This window comes from Macaca thibetana, chromosome 9 (assembly GCF_024542745.1).
Source record: "Macaca thibetana thibetana isolate TM-01 chromosome 9, ASM2454274v1, whole genome shotgun sequence".
NCBI lineage: Eukaryota > Metazoa > Chordata > Mammalia > Primates > Cercopithecidae > Macaca > Macaca thibetana.
The window spans coordinates 60,212,559-60,230,431 of NC_065586.1; the positions used below are offsets into that span (position 1 = coordinate 60,212,559).

Genomic DNA, 17,873 nt, shown 5'->3' on the forward strand with positions numbered 1-17,873 from the left:
AAATACTGCTGTGTTTCCATGAAAGAAAAATTAAATTAGTGAGTTTTCAGATCTTGGAATTTTCAGATATCTTCTCCATTCATATTTAAAGAAAATTTAGATAAATGTCTGTTTTTTAGGCTGGTCCAAGTACCGTGGTGTTTACAGCTAATTGATCACAACCACTTACGGATTTCTTTGTTTCCTCTCCACTCCTATTGCTTCACTTGACTAGCCTTAAAAAAAAAAAAAAAAAAAAAAAAGACCAGGCATGGTAGCTCAAGCCTGTAATCCCAGCACTCTGGGAGACTGAGATGGGTGGATTACTTGAGGCCAGGAGTTCAAGACCAGCCTGGCCAACATAGTGAAACCCCGTCTCTACTAAAAACACAAAAATTAGCCGGGCGTGGTGGTACACACCGGTAATCCCAGCTACTTGGGAGGCTAAGGCACAAGAATCACTTGACTTGGGAGGTACAGGCTGTAGCAAGCCAAGATTGTGCCACTGCACTCTAGCCTGGGTGACAGAGTGAGACTGTGTCTCAAAAAAAAAAAAAAGTCTCTATATATTTTCATTTATTTATTTATTTTTGAGATGGAATCTTGCTCTGTCGCTCAGGCTGGAGTGCAGTGGAGCGATCTCTGCTCACTGCAAGCTCCGCCTCCCAGGTTCACGCCATTCTCCTGCCTCAGCCTCCTAAGTACCCACCACCATACCCGGCTAATTTTTTTTTTTTTTTTTTTTCATTTTTAGTAGAGATACGATTTCACCATGTTAGCCAGATGGTCTCGATTTCCTGACCTCATGATCCACCCGCCTTGGCCTCCTAAAGTGCTAGGATTATAGGCATGAGCCACCACACTTGGCCTGGTTCTACCATTTTTAAGAAAAGGTAGACAGAAAATCCTGTGTATATTACTTTGTATACTGCATCTTTCACTTGGCAATTGACAACTTATGTTATGTCCTTGCCCTCTGTAGTCCACCCTTTAAGAATAGTCAGGCCCTGGATTAAGAAAATGTGGCACATATACACCATGGAATACTATGCAGTCATAAAAAAGGATGAGTTCGTGTCCTTTGTAGGGACATGGATGCAGCTGGAAACCATCATTCTCAGCAAACTATTGCAAGAACAGAAAACCAAATACCGCATGTTCTCACTCATAGGTGGGAATTGAACAATGAGATCACTTGGACACAGGAAGGGGAACATCACACACCAGTTCCTGTTTTGGGTGGGGGGAAGGGATAGCATTAGGAGATATACCTAATGTAAATGACGAGTTAATGGGTGCAGCACACCAACATGGCACATGTATACATATGTAACAAACCTGCACGTTGTGCATATGTACCCTAGAACTTAAAGTATAATTAAAAAAAAAAAAAGAATAGTCAGGCCAGGCACAGTGGCTCACACCTATAATCCCAGCACTTTGGGAGGCCAAGGTGGGTGGATCTCCTGAGGTCAGAAGTTCCAGACCAGCCTGGCCTACATGGTGAAATCCTGTCTCTACTAAAATACAAAAATTACAAAAATACAAAAAATACAAATAATTAGCTGGGCGTGATGGCAGGCGCCTGTAATCCTAGCTACTTGGGAGGCTGAGGCAGGAGAATCGCCTGAACCTGGGAGGCACAGGTTGCAGTGAGCCCAGATTGCGCCATGGCACTCCAGCCTGGGCAACAAGAACGAAATTCCGTCTCAAAAAAAAAGTCGGGGATGGGGGATGGCTCACGCCTGTAATCCCAGCAATTTGGGAGGCCGAGATGGGCAGATCCTGAGGTCAGGAGTGCGAGACCAGCCTGACCAACATAGAGAAACCCTGCCTCTACTAAAAATACAAAATTAGCTGGGCATGATGGCGCATGCCAGTAATCCCAGCTACTTGGGAGGCTGAGGCAGGAGAATCTCTTGAACCCAGGAGGCAGAGGTTGCGGTGAGCCAAGATCGTGTCATTGCACTCCAGCCTGGGCAACAAGAGCGAAACTCTGTCTCAAAACAAACAAACAAAAAAACCCAGAATAGTCAGAGGGCTGGGCATGGAGGTTCACACCTGTAATCTCAGCAACTCAGGAGGCTAAGTGGGGACGATCACTTGAGGTCAGAAGTTTGAGACCAGCCTGGGCAACATCACAAGACAGCCATCTCTAACAAAAATAAAAAATTAGCCAGGCATGGTGGTCTGTGCCTATAGTCCCAGCAACTTAGGAGGCTGAGGTGGGAGGATTACTTGAGCCCTGGAGTTCGAGGCTGCAGTGAGCCATGATTGTGCCACTGCATTCCAGCCTGGGTAACCAAGTGAGACCTCATCTCTAAAAAAAAAAAAAAAAAGCAGAGGGATGGTTACAAAATGCAAATCTGATCATTTTTTCAGATTCCTTGCTTACCCTCTACTACATCTAAATTTACACATCCTTTTACATTCCAGTGTTCCAGTGGGAGAAAAATCGTATCTTCTTTTAAAAGTATAAGATGAAAACAATGTATTTTCACCCTAAACATGAAAGTCAACCCCTACCCAATAAAAATTGTATCTATCTATCTGGGAGTTTTTTTTTTTTAATTTGTCCAAAGCTGGGGATGGTGGCCTACACCTGTAGTCCCAGTGAATCAATCAGGAAGCAGAGTTAGGAGGATTGCTTGAGCCCAAGAGTCTGAGGTTGTACTGGGCCATGGTGGCACTTGTGGCTAGCCATTGTGTTCCAATCTGGATCATATAGCAAGACCCCTCTCTAAAAAATTGTCTTTCACCTGATAGGCTTTTCAAACATATCTTTCTTCAGGTCTGAAAAAAAAAAAATCAGTGACTACTTCTTTGAATACTGCCTCTTTCTTATTCTCTAAAATTTCTGTCAGAAATATATTGTAGTTTCTTAATCCATCCTCCATGTCTCCTAACTACTCTTCAAATTCTGTCTTTAGTTCCCCGGTTCTAGGTGATTTTCTTAGTTCTAGCATTCAATTCGCTACTATCTGCTTCACTGGGTCCAGCTTACTTTATATGTTGAGATATTTCAAATGCTATTCACTTTGAAGATGTTTAACTGGTTCTTCATATTTGCCTGTTAAGTTAATAGCTTTACCTGCTCTGTTTAAAAACCTCTAATAATTTAAATAGATGTTATCTTGTCCTTTAACTCTTTGAGGACTTTAAAATTTTAATCAACTTTACTGAGGAATAATTTACATTCAGCAAAACGCACATTTAAGGGTACAGCACAATGAGATTTGACAAAATATTCACCTAGTAACTACCATTCCTTTCCAGATATAAAACATTTCTCCTCACATTCCTTTGCAGCTGAAGTTTTCCAAAATGTTGAGTTATTTTTATCACTGTAAGTTAGTTTTGTCTGGTCTAGAACTTCATATAATTGGGATTGTGCAGGATGCACTTTTTTGTGTTTGTCTTCATTCAGGAGAATCTTTTTGAGGTTCATTCATGTTATTGCATATATTAATTATTCATTACATTCTATTGCTGAAAAGTATTTTAAGACTATGCTGCAATTTGTTTATTCATTCCCCTGTTAAGGGACATTTATGTTATTTTCAGTATTTGTTTATATTGTTTGTTATGAATAAAGTTGATATAAACATTCATGTACAAGTCTTTTTCTAGACATGTTTTCATTTTTCTTGGATAATACCTAGCAGTGAAATTGCTGTCACATAATAAATGTATGTTTAAAGAAATTACTAAACTATTTTATAGGATAGATATACAATTTAGCACTCCTATCAGAAATGTGTGAGCGTTAAACCTGCTCCACATCCTTTCCGGTACTAGGTATGGTCAGTCTTTTTAATTTTAGCAATTTTTGTGAATGTGGAGTGGTCTATCTTCCCAGTTTTCTATTTGCATTTTCTCTATAATTCATCATATGGAGCATCTTTCTACATGCTACTTGGCCATTTATGTATTTTTCTTTCATGGAATGTCTTTTCAAGTCTTTTGCCCATTATTTCAGCTTTTATTTTTCCTTTTTATTTATCTATTTATTTATTATTTACTTTTTAGAGATGGGGGTCTCACTTTGTTGCTTAGGCTGGTCTCAAATGCTTGGGCTCAAATGATCTGCTGGCCTCAGCCTCTCAAAGTGTTGGGGTTATAGGCATGAGCCACTGTGCCTAGCCTTTTTTCTTTTTTTCTTTTTAATATGCAGTTTTAAGAGCTCTTTATATACTTTGGATACAAGTCAGATATTGGAATCTCCCAATCTGTGATCTGTCCTTTCATTTCTTTCTTTCTTTTTTTTTTTTCTCTGAGACGGAGTCTCTCTCTGTCACCCAGGCTGGAGTGCAGTGGTGTGATCTTGGCTCACTGCAACCTCCACCTCCCAGGTTCAAGCGATTCTCTGCCTCAGCCTCCAGAGTAGCTGGGATTATAGGTGCCCGTCACCACACCTGGCTAATTTTTAGTATTTTTGGTAGAGACAGGGCTTCACCATCTTGGCCAGGCTGGTGTCCTTCCATTTCTTAATGAGGTATGTGAAAGCAAAAAATATGTAAATTTTGAAGGAGTTAAATTTATCCATTTTCATAGCTTATGCTTTTGGTGTGTCCTATTTATGAACTTGTTGCCTAATCCAAGGTCTTGATTTGGTTATACATTTTCTTCTAAACGATTTATAGTTTTTGTTCTTATATTTAAGTTTATAATTCATTTTGAGTAAAATTTTTATATGATGTGAATTCATCTTTTTGCACATGGACATCCAATTGTCCCAGCAACATTTGTTAGGAAAAAGAAATCCTTTCTCTATTGAATAGCCTTTGTACCTTTGTCAGAAATCAATGGATCCTAAATGTAAGAGTTTATTTCTGAATTCTCAATTCTGTTCTATTGACTATATGACCATATTTTTGTCAGTACCACACTGTTTTTGTTGTTGTTGTTGTTTTGAGATGGAGTCTTGCTCTATCGCCTAGGCTGGAGTGCAGTGGCATAATCCTGGCTCACTGCAACCTCCGCCTCCTGGGTTCAAGTGATTCTCCTGCCTCAGCCTCCAGAGTAGCTGGGACTACAGGCCTGCACCACCGTGCCCAGCTAATTTTTGTGTTTTTAATAGAGTCATGGTTTCGCCATGTTGGCTAGGCTGGTCTCGAACTCCTGACCTCTGGTGATCCACCCGCCTTGGCTTCCCAAAGTGCTGGGATTACAGGCGTGAGCTACCACGCCCTGCCCACACTGTTTTGACTAATGTTTTGATATTACGTTTTGAGATGTGGTAATATATGTCCTCTAATTTTCTATTTGTTTCAATTTTTTTTTTTTTTTTTTTTTAACTAATCTGGATCCTTTACAATTTCATATACATTTTAGGATTAGCTTATCAATTTCTATGACAATGTCTCCTAGGATTTTGATAGAGAGTGCACTGATACATAGATTAATTTGGGGAGAAATGCCATATTATTATTTTGTCTTCCAATTCATGAACATGGAAGTCTCTTCATTTATTTAGATTTTCTTTAATTTCTCTCAGCAATGTTTTGAAATTTCCAATGTACAAGTCTTGTGTTGCTTTTGTTAAATTAATTGCTAAGAACTTTTTTATTCTATTGTGATTTTTAAATTTTCATTTTCAGATTGTTCACTGCCAATGTGTAGAAATACAAATTTTTAAATTTAGATAGAATTCACACACCATGAAATTCACCCTTTTAAATTGTCAAATTCAGTGTTTTTAGTATATTCGCAGTTGTGCAACTATCACCAATATCTTAATTCTAGAATATTTCATCACCCTCAAAAGAAACTGTTTCCATTAGCAGTCATTCCCCATTCCTCCCTCTGCCCAGTCCCTGGCCACCAATAATCTACTTTCTGTCTCTATGGAATTGCTCTTCTGAGCAATTCATATAAATGGAATCAAACAAGATGTGATGTGTCATGTCTGGCTTCTTTCACTTAGCATGTTTTGAAGGTTCACCCAAGTTGTAACATATATCAGAACTTCTTTCATTTTTCCAGCTGAAAAATATCGCATTGTATGAAAACCATATTTTTGTAAATTGCTCTTGTATACTGTGACCTAACTGAACTCATTTATTAGTTCTACTAGATTTGGGGGGTGGTAATAGAGGGAATGTAAATTTTCTGGATTTTTTTTTACATCATGACATCTGTGAATAAAGACATTTTTATTTCCTCCTCTTCAATTTGAATGCCTCTTTGTCTTACACTGGCTAGAACCTGTAATACAATGCTGAATAGAAGTGGCAAGGGTGGACATCCTTACCTTGTTCTAAATCTTTTTTTTTTTTTTTTTTTGGAGACGGAGTCTGGCTCTGTCGCCCAGGCTGGAGTGCAGTGGCTGGATCTCAACTCACTGCAAGCTCAGCCTCTCGGGTTTACGCCATTCTCCTGCCTCAGCCTCCCGAGTAGCTGGGACTACAGGCGCCCGCCGCCTCGCCCGGCTAGTTTTTTGTATTTTTTTAGTAGAGATGGGGTTTCACCGTGTTAGCCAGGATGGTCTCGATCTCCTGACCTCGTGATCTGCCCGTCTTGGCCTCCCAAAGTGCTGGGATTACAGGCTTGAGCCACCGCGCCCGGCCTCCCTTGTTCTAAATCTTAAGGGGAAAGTATCCAGTCTTTTCCTGCTACATATAATAACGTTAGTTCTAAGTTTTTTGTAGATGCCCAGCCTTTCAGGTTGATTAAATTCTCTTTTATTTCTTGTATGTTGAGTGTTTTTTTTATTATGAATGGGTGTTAGATTTTGTCAAATGTTTTTTTCTATGTTACTATTAAGATGATCATGTCATTTTTGTCCTTTATTCTATTAATATAATGTATTAAATTAGTTGTTTTTCTTTTTTTCAACGTCTGTCTACCCAGATGAAGAGTTGTTTTTCTAATGTTGAACCAGTCGTGCATTCCTGGGATAAATCCTATTTACCCACTTGGTCAGGGTAAATAATCCTTTTATGTAATTGGATTTGGTTGGCTAATAAAGTTTTTGTGTCTAATTTCAAGAGGCATCTGGTTTGTAGTGTTCTTGTGATGACTGACTTTGATATCAAGGTCATACTGGCTTCATAGAATGAATTAGGTAGGAACTGTTCTTTCTTTCCTGAAAGAGTTTGTGAGGGATTGGTATTATTTCTTCTTAAATATTTAAGTGTATATAGAAATAAATTGATTTTTACATATTGACCTTGGACCTTGTGGCCTTGTTAAATTCATATATCAGTTCTAATTTTTTTCTTTTTTTCTTTCTATTCCTTAGAATCTCTTATATAAAGAATTCTTTTCTTGTCTTTGTCTGGTTTTGGTATCAGGGTATTACTGGTCTCATAGAATGAATTGGAAAATGTTCCTTGATTTTCTGAGTCTGAAATATTGTTATTATTTCTTCTTTAAATATTTGATAGAGTTTACTAGAATTTAAATATTTGATAGAATTTACTAGCCCATCTGTGCCTGGATTTCTTTGTGGGAAGATTTTTTGTTTGTTTGTTTGTTTGTTGAGACAGACTCACTCTGTTGCCCAGTGTAGTGCAGTGGTGTGACCATGGCTCACTGCAGCCTTGACCTCCCAGGCTCAAGTGATTCTCCCATCTCAGCCTCGCAAGTAGCTGGGACTAAAGGCACGTGCCACCATACTTGGCTAATTTTTTAGTTTTTGTAGAGATGGGGGTCTCACTATATTGCTCAGGCTGGTCTTGAACTCCTGGGTTCAAGTGATCCTCCCTCCTTGCCTCCCAAAGTGCTGAGATTACAGGTAGGAGCCACTGTGATCAGTCGAAAGATTTTTAATTATTAATTTAGTTTATTTAAATAGAAATTACATAGATAGAAATAACCCAATTACATTGGTATGGCTCTATCTAAATTTTAAATTTCTGTGTAAGTCAATTTGTTAATTTATGTCTTTGTAGGGATTTGTCCATTACATCTAAGTTATCTAATTTGTTAGCATTAAGTTGTTTACTGAATTCTCTTAGTACTTTCTGTAGAGTTGAGTTATGCCCTCTCTTTCATTCCTGATCATGTCAATCTCTCTTCTTTCTTGATCAAACAAACTAAAGATTTGTCAATTTACTGACTTCTTTCCAAAGAAACAACTTTTGACTTTATTTTCTTTTTTGTTTTATTAATTTTTATCTTATCTGTATTATTTTCTTCTTTCTGCTTTGCTTTGGATTTAGTTTGTTTTCTTTAGTTTGTTATGGTAGAAACTTATATTATTGAGACCTCCCTGTTTTTCTGTAGGCATTTAAAGCTATTCATTTCCTCCTAGCTGCATCCCATAAATTTTGATATTTTGCTTTTCCCTTTTCATTCAGTTCAAAATATTTTCTAATTTCTCTTATAGATTCCTTTTTCAACCCGTGTTATTTAGAAGAGTGATGTTTAATTGCCAAATATTTGAGGATATCCCAAATGTATGTTGTTGATTTATAATTTAATTCCAAGGTGGTTGGAGAACATACCTTGTATAATTTACATCTTTTTATAGTTAAAAAAACTTGTTTTATGTGTGCTTGAAGAGTATCTATACTGCTGTCACTAGGTAGGATGTGAGTTAGGTCAGGTTGGTTGATAGTATTGTTCAGGTATTTAATATCCTTGCTGATTTTTTGTCTAGGTGGTCTACAAGTATTGAGAGTTGGGTATTAAAGTTTCCAGCTATAATTGCTACAGTGTTTCTCCTTTCCATTCAGTTATTTTTTTGCTTCAGGAACTTTAAGACTTGGTTATTAGATGTTACATTTATAACTGCTCTATTTTCCTGAATTGACCCTTTTATCATTATAAAATGTCCCTCTTTGTTTCTAATAGTATTTTTTCTTTTAAAGTTTATTTTGTCTTAGTTCAAATTCAAGCAGTTTTTGCATCTGCTTTTAGTTTCTGGATGCCCTCTTGCTTCTCTGCACTTGCAAGCTGACTCACGGTCAGCTAGGGATATGTAGATAGCTTGGTCAGTCCTGCGTGGATGTATGGAAAGCTTATCAAGGCCTCCTGTGACCGTCTTATTTCCCAGATATCCTTAATAAATTCCTGGATAGTTTGCCAATCCATTGTTTGTCCCAGCCAGGACTAAAACCTCAAGCTATCTGAGCAACTGTTCTTCCCATCAAGTTTACTACTGTTACCTACATGCTGTTGGGCCTAGGGTCTCTCCAGGTTCACTCCAAACCTACTGAGCCTTCTCCAACAGTGAAGCTGCTAATTTTCACAGCTTGTCCCTCTGTAGTTGAATAGACTCTCACTGTTCTTAACCCAAAGTTCTACTGGTTTTCATGAATAATTGCTTCTTTATTTATTATATGCTTTTTGTCAATTTGCAAACCCTTTAAATAGTTGCACCTTACCATTTTATCCAGTTTCATTGTTGCTTTTGGGGAGGAGTATTTGCCAAGCTACTTACTCTGATACTAAAAGTCCCACTTCATAATTTTCTGTTATTACATTGTCTTTCTCAGGTTTTAGCATCAAGACTCTGCTGACCTTATTATAAACTGAATTGAGAAGTATTCCTTATACTTTTTGGAAAAAAGTTTGCATCATGTTATTTCTTCCACAAATGGATGAGAGAATTCACTTGGGCCTAGAGCTTTCTCTGTGTAAAAATTATATCATTTAATTTCTTTTTTTTTTTTTTTTTGAGATGGAGTCTGGCTCTGTCACCCAGGCTGGAGTGCAGTGGCCGGATCTCAGCTCACTGCAAGCTCCGCCTCCCGGGTTTACGCCATTCTCCTGCCTCAGCCTCCCGAGTAGCTGGGACTACAGGCGCCCACCACCTTGCCCGGCTAGTTTTTTGTATTTTTTTAGTAGAAACGGGGTTTCACCGTGTTAGCCAGGATGGTCTCGATCTTCTGACCTCGTGATCCGCCCGTCTCGGCCTCCCAAAGTGCTGGGATTACAGGCTTGAGCCACCGTGCCCGGCCCATTTAATTTCTTGAATAATTTTACAATAATCCACAAATGTAATAACCTTATAGAAGTATAATTCCACTTATAGTCACCCATTATTTGAGCTATATTTACTTTTACAAATATAAACTCCCTCTTTATACATTTTAGACACATTTCAGCACACACTTTATATATCACACACATATGAAATACAAGCATATATTTTACTTTAATCAGTCAGTTGTCCTTTAAAGAAATCAGACAAAAAATACAGACTTTTATATTCACCCGTTAATTAATTTCTGGTTCTCTTCTCTTCTTCTGCCCTGAACTCTGGTCTCTGCTCCTCAACACAGTGGGACCACCATTGCTTTGCTTGGACTCTAGTTCACTTTTACACAGTCAGAAAATTGTCCCCAGGCAGGGAGCTAGAGACAACAGGTGGGTATCTGTACAGGAGGAAGGCCTGGTGTGCGACAGGAGCCCAAGAGAGGTAAGAGAGTGCCTAAGCAGTTTTTATGACCTTAAGCAGCATGAGAGGAGTGCTTCAGTTACTCTGGCAGTGTAACAAATTACTGCAAAACTTAACGGCTTAAAACAACAATAATCATGTATTATCTCTCTGGATTTATATGGGTCAGAAATTTATATAGATCACAGCAGGAATGGCTTATCTCTGCTCCACAATATCTGAGGCCTTAGTCAGAAGACTCAAAGGCTGGGAGCTGAAAACATCTTAATGCTCATTTACTCACATGTCTGGCAGCTGATGCTGGCTCTCAACTGGGGCTTTAATTCCTCTCTATATGAGCCTTTTCATGTGGTCTGAACTTCCTTGCAATATGATGGCTGGATTCTGAAGTCCACCATTCAGAAGAGAGAGAGCCAGCCAGAAGCTGTGTTGCTTTCTAACCTAGAAAGTCATGCAGCAAGGCTGGGTGCAGTGGCTTACCCCTGTAATCTTAACACTTTGGGAGGCTAAGGTGGGTGGATCACTTGAGGTCAGGAGTTTGAGACCAGCCTGGCCAACAAGGCAAAATCCCGTCTCTACTAAAAATACAAGAATTAACCAGGCATGGTGGTGCAAAACTGTAATCCCAGCTACTGAGGAGGCTGAGGCAGGAGAATCACTTGAACCTAGGAGGCAGAGGTTGCAGTGAGCCGAGATTGTGCCATTGTGCTCCAGCCTGGGCTACAAGAGCTAAACTCCATTAAAAAAAAAAAAAAAAAAAGACACAGACTGGGGAAACGGATGAAAAAACAAGACCCATTGATCTGTTGCTTACAAGAAACACACTTCACCTATAAAGACACACACAGACTGAAAATAAAGGGATGGAAAAAGATATTGCATGCTCATGGAAACCAAAAAAGAGCACAAGTAGCTATACTTGTATCAGACAAAATCGATTTCAAGACAGAAACTATAAGAAGAGATAAAGAAGGTCACTATATAATGATAAAGGGAGATCAATTCAGTAAGAAGATATAACAATTTTAAATATATATGAACCCAACACTGGAGCACCCAGATATATAAAGGAAATATTATGAGAGCTAGAGAGAGAGATAGGTACCAATACAATAAGAGTTGGAGACTTCAACACCCCACTTTCAGCATTGCACAGATTTTCCAGACAAAATCAACAAAGAAACATCATAGTTGGCCGGGCGTGGTGGCTCACGCCTGTAATCCCAGCACTTTGGGAGGCTGAGGTGGGTGGATCACGAGGTCAGGAGATTAAGACCATCCTGGCGAACACAGTAAAACCCCATCTCTACTAAAAACTACAAAAAAATTAGCCGGGCGTGGTGGCAGGCGCCTGTAGTCCCAGCTTCTTGGGACGCCAAGGCAGGAGAATGGCGTGAACCTGGGAGGCGGCAGAGCTTGCAGTGAGCGGAGATCGCGCCACTGCACTCCAGCCTGGGTGACAGAGCGAGACAAAAAAAAAAAAAAAAAAAAAAAAAAAGAAACATCATACTTAATCTGCACTATAGGCCAAATGGATCTAACATATTTACAGAACATTTCGTCTAACAGCTGTAGAATACACATTCTTTTCCTCAGCACATGGATCATTCTCAAGGATGGACCACATGTTAGGTCACGACACAAGTCTTAAGACCAAAAAAACTGAAATAATATCAAGTATCTTCTCTGCTCACAATGGAACAAAACTAGAAATTAATAATAAGAGGAATTTTGAAAACTTATAAACACACGGAAATTACACAAGATCCTCCTGAATGACCAGTGGGTCAATGAAGAAATTAAGGAGACTGAAAAATTTTTTGAAACAAAAGATACTAGAAACACAACATATCCAAACCTACACGGAAATTACACAAGATTCTCCTGAATGACCAGTGGGTCAATGAAGAAATTAAGGAGACGGAAACATTTTTTGAAACAAAAGATACTAGAAACACAACATATCCAAACCTATAGGAAACAGCAAAAGCAATACTAGGAGGGAAATTTATAGCTGTAAGTGCCTATATCAAAAAAGAGAAAAAACTTCAAATGAAAAATCTAATGATACATCTTAAAGAACTAGAAAAGCAGCTGGGTGTAATGGCTCTTGCCTGTAATCCCAGCACTTTGGGAGGCCAAGACAGGAGGATCATGAGGTCAGGAGATCGAGACCATCCTGGCTAACACAGTAAAACCCTATCTCTTCTAAAAAAAATACAAAAAATTAGCTGGGCGTGGTAGCGGGTGCCTGTAGTCCCACCTACTTGGGAGGCTGAGGCAGAATGAATGAACCCAGGAGGTGGAGCTTGCAGTGAGTCGAGATCACACCACTGCACTCTAGCCTGGGTGATGAATGCGAGACTCCATCTAAAAAAAAAAAAAAAAAAAGAACTAGAAAAGCAAAGCAAGAGCAAACCAAACTCAAAATAAATAATAAAGATCAGGGTAGAAATTAATGAAATTTATGATTACCAGAGGCTGGGAAGGGTAGTGGGGGGTGAGAATTGGGGAGATGGGGTGGTTATTAGGTACAAAAATAATAGAATGAATAAGACCTACTATTTAATAGCACAAAGGGTGACTATAGTCAATAATAACTTAATTGTACATTTAAAAATAAAAGAGTGCAATTGGATTGTTTGTAATTCAAAGGATAAATGCCTGAAGTGATGGATTTTGTTTTAAGCCATAAAAAAGAATATCATAACATTCAATTTTTCTTTTTTTTTTTTTGAGACGGAGTCTGGCTCTGTCGCCCAGGCTGGAGTGCAGTGGCTGGATCTCAGCTCACTGTAAGCTCCGCCTCCCGGGTTTAAGCCATTCTCCTGCCTCAGCCTCTGGAGTAGCTGGCACTACAGGCGCCCGCCACCTCGCCCGGCATGTTGGCCAGGATGGTCTCTATCTCTCGACCTTGTGATCTGCCCGCCTCAGCCTGTCAATGTACTGGGATTACAGGTGTGAGCCACCACTCCCAGCCAACATTTTTATTTCTATATCTTTTTTTCAATCTGTATTTACTTTGGCTTAGTTATAATCATGATGTACATGTAGTATTATGCTGTATTTTTTCACCTAATATTTTATAAACACTTTTCCACAATACTGATTTTATACAATATTATTGTTAGGATCTTTCTTTCTTTCTTTTCTTTCTTTCTTCTTTCTCTGTCACCCAGGCTGGAGGACAGTGGCACTATCATAGCTCACTGCAGCCTCAAACTCCTGGGCTCAAGCCATCCTTCTGCCTCAGCTTCCTGAGTAGCTGGGACCACAGGTGCATGCCACCACACCCTGCTATTTTTTTTAAGAGGTGGGATCTGGAACTCCTAGCCTCAAGCAGTTCTCCCACCTCAGCCTCCCAATGTGCTGAGGTTATAGGCATGAGCCACTGCACCCAGCCAGAAACCTGCTTTATTTTTTTTTTTAAACAAAAAGCCTGCTAATTGTTAAAACCTATTTACATTACACTGAGTTATTTTCTAATCATTTTGAATGTATATATACTTTCCTTATATAGTTGTATGATACATGTACATACTATTTTGTGGCCTATTTTTTTCATTTACCGTCATTTCATATAGACATTTACTACCTCCACACTGGTCAATCTGAATGTTATATAATATTTTCCTGTCTTAATATATCATAATTGGATCTTTCCCTTATTATCTGATGCTTGGGTTTTCACGGTTTTTTTTTTTTTTTTTCATTCAATAAATATTTATTGAGCATGGTTGTTTTCCCTGTACTTGGCCTTGGGAATATGGGGTGAGTGAGACTTACATTATTCAATGGTCTAATGAGGGAGATTTTCAAAAGTAAGTACAAAAGGTGATAAGCGCTCTAAGGAAGATGATAAGGTGCTGAAATAGAACATTATCAGGGGGATTCACTTTAGATAGGGATCTCAGGTAAGGTAGACCTGAGACTTGAAGACAGAAGAGCTAGCCATGTGAAGAGTGAGGAAAAGACTTTTCCAGACAGGTAACCAGCAGCATATGCAAAAGCCCAAGGAGGAGAAGAGCTTCATGTTTCCAAGGGAAAGTTTTTGGTGTATTCTTGGAAGTGATAAAAGGTCAGGATGGTTGGATGATGGAAAACCAGGGGGAGGAAAGCACAAACGAGATCAGAGAGATAGGCGGGACTAGATCATCAGGGCCCTGCAGGCCAAAGAATTTAAACTGTATTCTAATAATTAGATGCCTCATCCGGAAGATTTAGTGTACTGACTATATATTTCCATTAGGTCTCTCTATATTATTATTAGTATCTCTTTATAACTTATAAATGTCATACAGATGTTTCCCATATCCTTGCTTTCCTTTTGGCATTTATAGACTAACAAGTTTTTAAAATATATTCACATGTAACCATCTTACTTTTGATCTTCATTTCTTCACTAGTCAGGATTTTATCTTTAGAAAAATTGAATGTTGGCCGGGCGCGGTGGCTCAAGCCTGTAATCCCAGCACTTTGGGAGGCCGAGACGGGCGAATCACGAGGTCAGGAGATCAAGACCATCCTGGCTAACACGGTGAAACCCCGTTTCTACTAAAAAGACAAAAATTAGCTGGGCATGGTGATGCATGCCTGTAGTACTAGCTACTCAGGAGAGTGAGGCAGGAGAATGGCTTGAACCCGGGAGGCAGAGGTTGCATTGAGCCAAGATCGTACCACTGTACTCCAGCCTGGCAACAGAGCGAGACTAGGTTCCAAAAGAAAAACCACAAGAAATAAAAATGTCTATTGCATCTTGCATCAAGGTGATAAAATTATGCATAAAAATTGTGTTTAAAAAATTTTTAGGGTTGTTGGTCTTTTAAAAATAACATTTTATAACGGGAAATAGCCAAAAATAAGAAGTAAAAATCACTCATCACCTAATTAATAACTGAACAATATTTTGAGTAAATATTCTTCGTCCTTTTCACTAATATAGGCAAGAATATACATAAAACAAAATTAGAGTGACACTACACATATGATTTATAACCTGTTTGTTTTCATTACCAATATATCATAAATATTTTCCCAGGCTATAATGGCTTAATAATAAACTTTCAAAAACATTTTAAACAACAAGGTAACATTAGTGGTAAAGACATACATTAGTGGACTGAGCATGGCAAAAGGAATAGACCCAGAGCCCAAATCCATATTAACCTGCAACTGTTTTCTTTTTTTTTTTTGAGATGGGAGTTTTGCTCTTGTTGCCCAGGCTGGAGCGCAATGGTGCGATCTCGGCTCACAGCAACCTCCGCCTCCCGGGTTCAAGCCATTCTCCTGCCTCAGCCTCCAGAGTAGCTGGGATTACAGGCATGCGCTACCACACCCGGCTAATTTTGTATTTTTAGTAGAGACGGGGTTTCTCCATGTTGGTCAGTCTGGTCTCAAACTCCCCACCTCAGGTGATCCGCCCGCCTTGGCCTCCCAAAGTGCTAGGATTACAGGCGTGAGCCACCGCGCCCCACCAACCTGCAACTGTTTAAGTTGAACACTTAGCATGTCTAAGGCTCAACTACTATATCAATAAAACAAAGCAAATACTGAAAGAAGATGAGGAATGATGCTTCTTTACAGCTATTATGAAGTATGATAAATGTAAAGAAACAATGCAGGAGAGTGAAAGAATGAAATATACTGACAAATCCTAACTCCCAGAATCGTCTCCCAAGCACTCCATCAGACTGATAACATACAACTCACACCATATCCCCAGGAGAAGTCCGAGCTTCCTTCAGTAGATATCCCTGCGCCTGAATAACTTGGAAAAGCAGACAGTGAATTCCCAGTGTCGGCTGATGTAAAAGATGATTCTCTTGTGATGTCAGACTTGCTAAAGGCACAAAAGGAGAGAAAAAAGAAAATTTTTCATATGTCCTCAAGTTTCTGTAGCATTAACTACTCAGTAACTTACTAGGTGATAAACATGTGTACAAATATATCCACATAGGCAAAAATAAATGAAGAGCTTGAAATTCGAGCATCATGGAAAAGTCCTAATTCCTATAGAATTGATGGCGTCATTCCAAATAATTCTAGTCATAGTTTACAATGAATACTTCATCTCACCTATGACATACTCTTTTTTTTTTTTTGAGACAGAATCTCATGCTGTCACCCAGGCTAGAGTGCAGTGGCACGATACTGACTCACTGCAACCTCAGCCTCCTGGATTCAAATGATTCTCTTGCCTTAGCCTCCAAATAGCTGGGACTACAGGTGTGCACCACCACATCCAGCTTATTTTTGCATTTTAGTAGAGAAGGGGTTTCACCATGTTGCCCTGACTGGTCTTGAACTCCTAAGCTCAGGCAATCTGCCCACCTCGGCCTCCCAAAGTACTTGGATTTACAGGCGTGAGCCACCGTACCCAGCTTATAACATACTCTTGACAACTAAAGACATTTCAAAAATGCTAATGGTAGTATCTGATCTTGTATGGCACTTTTTATTTTTTATTTTTTGAGACAGGGTCTCGCTCTGTCACCCAGGCTGGAATGCAGTGGTGCAAACTCAGCTCACTGCAACCTCTGCCTCCTGGGTTCAAGTGATTCTCCCTCTTTAGCTTCCCAAGTAGCTGGGACTACAGGTGCGTGCCACCATGGCTGGCTAATTTTGTTTGTACTTTTGTTTTTGTTTTTTTTGAGATGGAGTCTCACTCTGTTGCCCAGGCTGGAGTGCAGTGGCATGATCTCGGCTCACTGCAACCCCCTCCTCCTGGGTTCAAGTGATTCTCCTGCCTCAGCCTCCCGGGTAGCTGGGACTACAGGTGTGAGCCACCATGCCCAGCCAATTTTTGTATTTTTAGTAGAGACTGGGTTTTGCCATGTTGGCCAGGCTGGTCTTGAACTCCTGACCTCAAGTGATCTGCCTACCTCGGCCTCCCAAAGTGCTGGGACTACAGGTGTGAGCCACCGTGACCAGCCCTTTTTTTTTTTTTTTGTATTTTTGTTAGAGACAGAGTTTTGCCATATTGCCCGGGCTGGTCTTGATCTCCTGAGTTCAAGCAATCCACCCACCTTGGGCTCACAAAGTGCTGAAACTACAGGTGTGAGCCATTACACCCAGCCTATGATTATACAATATTTTTTTTATCACACATTGCATCTCAGACACTAATGAAGTTCTGAGAGACTGAAGAACCATCTTCCCTGTTCTATTACTTAAAATAACTACAGCTAATATTTACTCAGCGTTTATTACATGCCAAGCATTGTGCCAAGTTTTACATACATTATCTCATTAATATTTGCAACATCCTATAAGACGGGGTCCCGAACCCTGAGGCCACAGACCAATGCTGGTCTGTGGCCTGTTAGGAACTGGGTTGCAGAGTAGGAGGTGAGTAGGGGGTGAGTGCATGAAGCTTCATCTGTATTTACAGCAGTTCCCCATGGCTCACATTACCACCTGAGCTCTGCCTTCTGTCAGATCAGTGGTGGCATAAGATTCTCACAGGAGCATGAACTGCTCATGCAAGGGATCTAGGTTGTGCATTCCTTATGGGAATCTAATGAATCTAATGCCTGATCATCTGTCA

The 17,873-nt window shown here is 39.6% G+C and overlaps 2 protein-coding genes across 7 annotated transcripts in view; both read right to left on the reverse strand.

Annotated features, from left to right (window-relative positions):
* The window catches only part of FAM149B1 (family with sequence similarity 149 member B1), a 519,129-nt gene that overhangs the window by 492,727 nt on the left and 8,529 nt on the right, over positions 1–17,873 (reverse strand). For all 6 annotated transcript variants that reach the window (XR_007728685.1, XM_050803425.1, XM_050803423.1 and 3 more), the window contains exon 3: positions 16,037–16,166. Coding sequence is in view for 5 of the 6 variants with exons in the window: in XM_050803425.1 (XP_050659382.1) it covers positions 16,037–16,166 (130 nt within the window). In the remaining variant the exon portion in view is untranslated. The remainder of the gene's footprint in view (positions 1–16,036; positions 16,167–17,873) is intronic.
* NUDT13 (nudix hydrolase 13) overlaps positions 16,890–17,873 on the reverse strand; it is a 67,028-nt gene continuing 66,044 nt past the window's right edge. The window contains exon 9 of the transcript XR_007728692.1: positions 16,890–17,190. The gene's annotated coding sequence lies outside the window, so the exon portion shown is untranslated. The remainder of the gene's footprint in view (positions 17,191–17,873) is intronic.